This window comes from Schistocerca nitens, chromosome 8 (genome assembly GCF_023898315.1).
Source record: "Schistocerca nitens isolate TAMUIC-IGC-003100 chromosome 8, iqSchNite1.1, whole genome shotgun sequence".
Classification (NCBI taxonomy): Eukaryota; Metazoa; Arthropoda; class Insecta; order Orthoptera; family Acrididae; genus Schistocerca; species Schistocerca nitens.
This window is the reverse complement of record NC_064621.1, coordinates 313,816,969-313,825,478: the sequence shown is the minus strand read 5'-3', so window position 1 is coordinate 313,825,478 and position 8,510 is coordinate 313,816,969. Positions and strand designations below refer to the sequence as shown.

The 8,510-nt window shown below is 46.0% G+C and overlaps 1 protein-coding gene across 2 annotated transcripts; it reads right to left on the bottom strand.

Moving 5' to 3' along the window:
- Positions 1-666: 666 nt before the first annotated feature.
- Positions 667-7,088, bottom strand: LOC126199179 (cuticle protein 21-like). Of its 2 annotated transcripts, none has more exons than XM_049935951.1 (2): positions 6,958-7,088; positions 667-1,028 (listed from the first exon to the last, which is right to left on the bottom strand). In XM_049935951.1, exons 1-2 carry the CDS (start codon positions 6,967-6,969, stop codon positions 795-797), a joined length of 246 nt encoding a protein of 81 aa, XP_049791908.1. In that variant the 5' UTR covers positions 6,970-7,088; the 3' UTR covers positions 667-794. The 2 variants fall into 2 exon arrangements, with proteins under 2 accessions (XP_049791908.1, XP_049791907.1); XM_049935950.1 differs by lacking the exon at positions 6,958-7,088 and adding an exon at positions 4,461-4,503.
- Between the last annotated feature and the right edge of the window lie 1,422 nt (positions 7,089-8,510).

Here is an 8,510-nt window from a genome sequence, read left to right as displayed (position 1 = left end):
GTACTCTGGGGAAGTTTGGTTCCCCTGTAAAGGAGAATGCCTAAGGGAAGGTAACGTGGCCTGCTGTTGAATACCGATCGAGTTTTTTGCATCTGCATCAGGTCGGATTAAATGAAGACATGAAATCAGTTCGGAGGCGGGAGCTAGATTTGTTACTTGTAGGATGGAACAACACGCAGGTGTTATGGAGATGCTTCGGGACCTCAAATAGCAATGCCTGGAGGGAAGGCGACGTTCTTTCCGATGAACACTATTGAAAGAACTTAGACAATCGGCATTTGAAGCTGACGGCAGAACGATTCTCCTGCCACGAGCATATGTTTCCCGTAAGGAGCATGAATATACGATACGAGAAATTAGGGCTGCTACGAAGGCATACAAATAGCCATTTTTTCCTCGCCCTATTTGGGAGTAGAACAGGAAATAAAATGACTGGTTGGGGTAGAGTGTACTCTCTGCCACGACCCGTACTGTGGCTTCCAGAGTATATATGTAGATGTAGATACGATTGGACAATGTAGCTCCTGTTATCCTTTCCTGGCCACACATAGCATCACCTGCTTCAGTCAGAGTTTCGCGCAGTGTATCTGGTTAAGGAAACTTACGGGACAGGAGTGCTAGTTGTCTAATATTTTAAGTAAAACACCTGAACGCAGTGTTCCAATTTTTATTTTGAACTTGACAGCAAACGGGTCGCATTTAGCCCAGGTTGGCAGCCCTCACGGGGAGAGCAGTGTGGGCTGCGTACGGCGCTGCGTACGCCACAGTGACAGGAGTCCAATAGGGCGAGCTGTTCATCCCAAGAAGGCTGCGCTGTAGGCAGCATGGTACGGGGCGACGTAGGCAGCAGAGTAGGGGGCGGCGTAAGCCACTGGAGCTGCGGCAGCGGTGTAGGCGACGGGGGCGGTGACTGCGTGGGCGGTGTAGGCGACGGGGGCTGCGGCCACGTAGCTGGCCAGCAGGCCGGGGGCCGGCTTGGGTCCGGGGGCGGCCAGGCAGGCGGCCACCACGGCCAGGACGACGATCACCTGCAACGAAGAGCGCCAACTGTTACGTGCGCAGCGAAGCGTCAGCCTCCAACAGAGAAATGTTTACCTGATCTCGTAATTTACATCAGAGACAATGTTTCTGACACTATATGTTTATAGTCAGCGATGCCTAGAAGAGAAAAACAAAAACAGAGAAAATGGAAAATCAGTGGAGGAACTCTATAGACGATGATGTAAGATGAGAATGAGTAAAGACATGAAAACACTTGATGATCGAAATTCGCGGAAAATACATTCAAAAATGGGAAATACGATTTCGTTTGCAAAGATGCTTGTTGAAAAATTAATTAAGCAGGTTCTTTAGGGAACAGCAGAATTCCGAACACTGAAATGAATTTTAGTGTAATAGCAATGGAACAAAGTATAGACCAACATTTACGATAGCTGAGGGCCTTTTTAATCTCTTGAGTCTCTTTCACTTTCAATAATCGATCGTCATGGTGGTGAACAAACATTAAACCACTCACCTCTTGCGATGTTCTACTTGTACGACACGTGTACAAGAGAAGCAGAGAGCTTTGAAAATTGAAAAAAAAAAAAAAAAAGGTTCAAATGGCTCTGAGCACTATGGGACTTAACATATGTGGTCATCAGTCCCCTAGAACTTAGACCTACTTAAACCTAACTAACCTAAGGACATCACACACATCCATTCCCGAGGCAGGATTCGAACCTGCGACCGTAGCGGTCACGCGGTTCTAGACTGAAGCGCCTATAACCGCACGGCCACACCTACCGGCTGAAAATTGAAAAAGACATGTGACTTTTATTATATTACTGAAGAGATGAACATCAGATTATGTCGAATGCCCGAGTGAATTCCTAAAGGGTGGCAGAATGAACGACAATGAAAAAAGGACTCTAAATTCACATGTGGCATATTCCAGTCACGGTACAGGTAGAACATCCCGGTTTACTTGCGGCACCTAATTGGAAAACGTCAACTTTCACTTATAACTTCCATTTCCTTAATCAGCAGCTGTGGTTGCCGATATAACGACCAATTAACCTGTGATTGTTCGACTTACGTCATGTTGTCAGAGGTCATACCGTGTATGCGACGCTATTGACGTCGAACTCCCAATTGGGAAAATTTTGTACAAGGATGTAGCTAGAAACTTTTTCGGCATGATATTGCAAATGCTGAATGGCGAAACAGCAGCGATTAAGATCAAACAGGTCCACACTATGGATCTTAATTATGAGGACCGTGAAAGATCTATTAAAACAGGATATTTATTAAACTACTGAAGCAAGAATTTTAGTATGGTATTTGATGGCTGTGATATCTCTGGTTGTAAATTCCTCGTGCGGTAGCGTTCTCGCTTCCCACGCCCGGGTTCCCGGGTTCGATTCCCGGCGGGGTCAGGGATTTTCTCTGCCTCGTGATGGCTGGGTGTTGTGTGCTGTCCTTGGGTTAGTTAGGTTTAATTAGTTCTAAGTTCTAGGGGACTGATGACCGTAGCTGTTAAGTCCCATAGTGCTCAGAGCCATTTGAACCATTTTGTAAATTCCAAGACCAAAACTTTAGGAGATACAAAACGGACTGAGGACTCATATTAAACACCTGTTTTAAATCTGAACTGCGTTTGTTTCTTTGTGGAAATGTATTCTAGCAATTGCATGCCTTGGCCATATCTTTCACTTCATTTTTAGCTTCCCTGTACTACAATCGTTGTCGAAATTGTAGTTCGCAGAAAAAAGAGATACTGTCCACCCCATGTCGCGAATAGTAGAAGATAGAATTAAAATCATGTAGGCTGTAGGCTGGAAAATTATTGCTACAGATCAAGCGAGGCGGACGTGACCAGACTATCTCATGTGTAATGTGTACTCGACTAACAAGAGCGGAGTATGCAGTATCACGAGGCTCAAGCACAGTTAGTGGCAACCCTTGGACACAGCAAACAGTGGAGAATGGCTAGTTCATCACGTAGGCATCACATGCTGCCGCGTGACTAGCCTACTCAGGGCTCAAAGTGCGGGGGTGCTAGAACCTTCTAGAACAAGTGGCACCGGGTGCACTACCCCCTATAAAAGCGGATAGCCGCTAGATCGAAGGACCTTGATGGAGTGAGGTACTAGGACGCCGGTCCACGTTAGTCGGCGTCGGGATGCTGCAAGAATTGCAGGAGAGTATTGAGCACAGCAACAAGTAGGGACTTAGGCTGAATCGACACAGCTGACACTTAGTCTGGCGCGCTCGCCTCTGCTGTATTAGGACTTAGGTTTGGGAAGTTAGGGATGGCAACTGCATAGCCAGATGGACAATCATTGGAGACTGTATATAGAATCTTATTTAAATCACAAGTGCCAGGGGTACATCCAGTATAATCGTTCTATACATCGAGTGTTCATACATGAAAGCTTCCCTAAGATCCTATCCGAGTTCCGTACTCTACCTCACCTTGCAGCCTTCTCTACAACGGAGTGGTGAGGAGTTGGCGGCCCACACCACCGAGACCTCATACTAAGTAAGTTCTCTGACGCGCAACAACGCAGTCCTTCCACTCCCTCTCAGGACACGTCAGTGGGACACGACACACAAACATAAAATATTTTACAGTGTCTTAAAAATTTCGCTGTTTTCTACCAACTAGTATAGCACTATATGACTGTTTACACTGTTTGTCAGTGCTGGATTCGACGAAGGGTTTCTGTCATTCGCGGACTGGTTTCATCCTCTCTGGTATGTTCGAGGACGCCACAAGTATAGAAGGATTAATGTTCGCTGGGGATAAAGTACTATAAGCTTTCCGTGCTTTTCGCCACTTTATGGGAAAATATGTAGCGTGCTGAAGAGAATCCATTGCTGATCTCCACGTTTAAACGTCTCACCCAGTCCCGGAATAGAGACTGAAATATTTATTGACATTTTAATACATTAGATAGTACGCTGCGATAGCTACGAACAGATTCCAGGTCTCCCACAGCTGACAGTGGCAACCTATAAAGCGATCAGTGTAAGAAGTACTCGCAAAAAAAAGATGATTTTCTACATTCCGCAGTGTACCTCATGGATGAAATGCACTGCACAGTATTGCTTCAAATCACATGTGCTACTATTATGTGAAAATTCCTAATCCTCAACGGCAGTTATGTCTGCCAAGAGGTTCTTAAGGCCGACAGAATAGAGTTTTCTTTTAAGTGTAGCGCGAACGAAATAATATCCTGTGATACAAAAGACCGTAGTGGCTCTAATGCGAGAGTGTTATCATGCAACAGTCGTGTACGGACTCTGGAAAATAACTGTCTCTTGTCTCCTTAGACACATTTTAACTTACAACAATACTGGGTAGGAATGTTATTTGAAGTAGAAACTCTGTTTCGTACATAGAATTACGGTCAAATATTTTATGCAACTAAGGAAGTTACACTGTATGATCAAACGTATACGGTTACTGTTTTCACCGTTCTCGGGTCTACAGCCCAGTTCCTTGCCGTCATCTTCAGGTGATACGTGCAGACTGAGCGTCTCCGCTGGATCTCCTCCCCTTTATACTCTGATCGCTCCCCACCCCTTCCCCAGTGTCCTGCCGAACGCGGCGCCGCGTGGAAAGGTGGTGGGGAGGGGCGGGCTGCTGGTTGCTGGATGCGAACTGTGGACCGTCGGATGTCCAGTGGCCTTCATCGGGCGCGGAAGTCGCTTTAGGTCGGCCCTGTGCTTTTAGTTTGCTGAGTGCTGGGGCCGGCCGGAGTGGCCGAGCGGTACTAGGCGCTACAGTCTGGATCCGCGTGACCGCTACGGTCGCAGGTTCGAATCCTGCCTCGTGCATGGATGTGTGTGATGTCCTTAGGTTAGTTAGGTTCGAGTAGTTCTAAGTTCTAGGGGACTGATGACCACAGCAGTTAAGTCCCATAGTGCTCAGAGCCATTTGAACCTTTTTTTTTTTTTTTTTTTTTTTTTTTTTTTTTTTTTTTTTTTTTTAGTGCTGGGTCCCAAGCTTTGCTGAGGTTGAACCCGGCGTCTCTGTTGATCAGCCCAGGAGCTTATTAGTGGACATTCACATAGTGTGTGTGCTTGTGCCCAGCCATAGCCCTTATGACACCTTAGATCTTTATCGCTACACTTTGAATATGGTGTCTGGATGTCTGTGGAGAAATGGCAGCCCACGTTTTCTCAACAGTCGAACCCAGAGACGGTAGTGACGTAGGCCATTAGGCTCTGGAACGAATGAGATCCTTTAAATTATACCAAAGATGTTACATTGCGTTCAGATCGGAATACGGAGCAGGCTAGTCTGTTCCAGGCATGTTACTCCGTACAAAAACGCTGATCTATGACACAATGCTATGTGTGAATAATACTATAGTCGTCCCCAAACTGTTCCTGTACTGTACGCTGTACATTATGTTGTACACTGTGTTCATATCCTTCCACATTTATCGCTTTCTTAACCGCCACATCCTAACCATGAAAAATACCACCCTTCCTCCTGCCATGACAGCACCCCATCCGTGCAGTAGGCGATATACATATAGCCAAGTAACTTTCTCCAGGCAATCTCCAAACCGACACCCTTCTATCAGATTGCCACGGGACACAGCATGGTTCGTCAGTCCGAATCATTATTTTTCAGTCATCTTCTATCCAGTGGTGTCGCTATATACACCATGTCTTAACATTGACCACAAAAATGTTCGTCCTATGAAGAGACGTTCGATGATTGCACTCCATTCTTTTTGATACCCTACACACTGTCAGTGGGCTAGCTGGACTGCTGGTTACACTTCGGAACTCACCCGTTATTTCCTACGCTGATTTCATGTGACATTTTAAAACTACCCTCCAATATGCTCGACATACCCTATCCGTCAGTATATGAGGTCTGCCTGGTCTTCCTTTAGTTGTGGTTCTTCCATTGCTTTTCAAATGGACAGACTTAGAAGGGATGAAACGTCCCTGTTGGACCAGTTAGTCAGGCGGTGTTCGAAGATACTGAGTTCTCCTGACCGACCCATTCTACTCTGGTGCCAACACGATACATTCTGCTGCTTTTATACTGGTAGGTCCACCTCTAGTGGTATCTAGTAGTTAGTTCTGCATTACTTAAGAGTGTGCGGAAACGTTTCATCGTAAAGTGCATATAGCAAGAACAGTGCAAGAAGTATACCAGCTGTTATATGGAGGCAATGTATTTTCAGCCTGACTGACTGGTAATGGAGTGTACCGGCGCGGAGAAAGGTCAAAAATTAAATTCGAGACTTTAATACACGTTATACCTAAATGCCACTAAGAATGGAGCACTAGCTGAAATAAATGCATAAAAATATTAGCTGTATCTTTGTTGGAGGAATCGTCCGGATATTCACTTGACGCGATTTAAGGAAGAACCAAACCGCTATGAAAATGACCAACCCCAAGGTCGTGTGAAACGAAAGAAGAAGAGGAGAATGGCAAAATGATAGTTTAAACACAGGTCCTTACGAGTCCAGTGTTTTAGCCACAGCACCATCGAAACAGAGGGAGAATGTGGTGACTGTCTGAGTTGGTTCTCATTTCTTCGCAGCAGACTGAAGGTACACCGTTACCAGCAACTGTGTCCCACCTGTTGCCACTACTTGATATGGATAGTCGACGACCGAAACCGAAAATTCAGTGTGAAAACTCTGAGCCTTTGAACTTGCTGCCAGTAGCTGGTAACGTCCAGTGACACAGCTTCTTCCGATTATGAGGCCACACCTTTCCCAGTGGCGCCAACAAACCAGAGGGAGAGGTTGGTGGCTCTCGGTTATCACTCTTTCACAAGGTACTAAACGTATCCTGGTCACTATTAAGTGCCTCCCACCTGTTGACACTACTGGATACAGATCGTCGAGGACTCAAACCGAAAACCTCAGCGTGAAAACTCGCTGCCTGGAGCTGGTGACGTACAGCGGCAGTATGGCTGAGGCCGGCTCTACTCACCGACTTGATCATGTTGTGCGTTGGTTGTCTGCGAAGTAGACACTGTGCCCGTTGCCGGCAGAGGGCCTTTATATACAGCCAACCGGTCTGGCACGGGCGTGCGGCCAGAGCACGTCGCGCTGAGGGTGTTACGTGGCGGCGTGCCGTGTGCTGTGTGACGTGACCGACCTTATGCAGCGGCATGCGCGCCGTGGCAACTGGCACACGGCAGCTGGCAGCCGAGCCCGAGACGCGGCGCAATCGCGGGCCGTCACATGCGATGCGACGCGATGCGGCGGTACGTGACAGCTGGCCCCCAGTGTGTCATGGCTGCTACTGGCTGCACGACGGCGCTTGTCAGCTGTAGAATATCACTGCTTGATTATTGTTTCTTACAAAAGAGTGTGTAAGTAGGCTGTTTAGGTTTTTAAGTTGGTAACGTCACGTAGGGCTCTATATGAAAATCACAGATTGTGCTGTGTGAAGTCTGTGGCTGGTTTGCATTGTTGGAATATTTGCTATTGTAGTATTGGGCAGTTGAGCGTGAACAGCGCATAGCGTTGCGCAGTTGGAGGTGATCCCCCAGCAGTGGAGGATGTGGGGAGAGAGATGCAGAATTTTGAGAGCGGACGATCTGGACGTGTGTCCATCAGAAAGAGTAAATTTGTAATACTGAATATCATGAACTTACATATGATGACTTTTGAACATTATTAAGGTAAATACATTGTTTGTTCTCTATCAAACTCTTTCATTTGCTAACTATGCCTATCAGTAGTTAGTGCCTTCAGTAGTTAGAATCTTTTATTTAGCTGGCAGTATTGGCGCTCGCTGTATTGTAGTAGTGCGAGTAACGAAGATTTTTGTGAGGTAAGTGATTCATGAAAGGTATAGGTTATTGTTAGTCAGGGCCATTCTTTTGTAGGGATTATTGAAAGTCAGATTGCGTTGCGCTAAAAAAATATTGTGTGTCATTTTAGTGTTGATGAGAATAAGTAAAAAAATGGTTCAAATGGCTCTGAGCAATATGGGACTCAACTGCTGAGGTCATTAGTCCCCTAGAACTTAGAACTAGTTAAACCCAACTAACCTAAGGACACCACACACATCCATGCCCGAGGCAGGATTCGAACCCGCGACCGTAGCGGTCTTGCGGTTCCAGACTGCAGCGCCTTTAACCGCACGGCCACTTCGGCCGGCGAGAATAAGTAATGAGAGAAATGTCTGAGTATGTTCAGTTCTGCTTAGCTGCGTGAAAATCAAATAACGTAAGAGGTTTATCAGCACAGTAATTCATGAATTTTTCTAAGGGGATGTTTCAAGTGCAATAAGAATCCCATTGTTAAATGCACATGCGAGAACGGATAGGTGGAAAGAGTCCACCGAATGCCTTCATAAAGGGGACGACTTGTTTGAAGACGTGACAGAAGAAGGAACAGGAATCGAAAGGGAAGAGATAGGGGTCCAGTATTAGAGTCACAATTCAAAAGAGCTTGTGATGATTTAAGATCAAATTAGGCAGAATTCACGGATAAAATTCTATTTGAATTACAAAAATCATTGGAGGAAGTGGC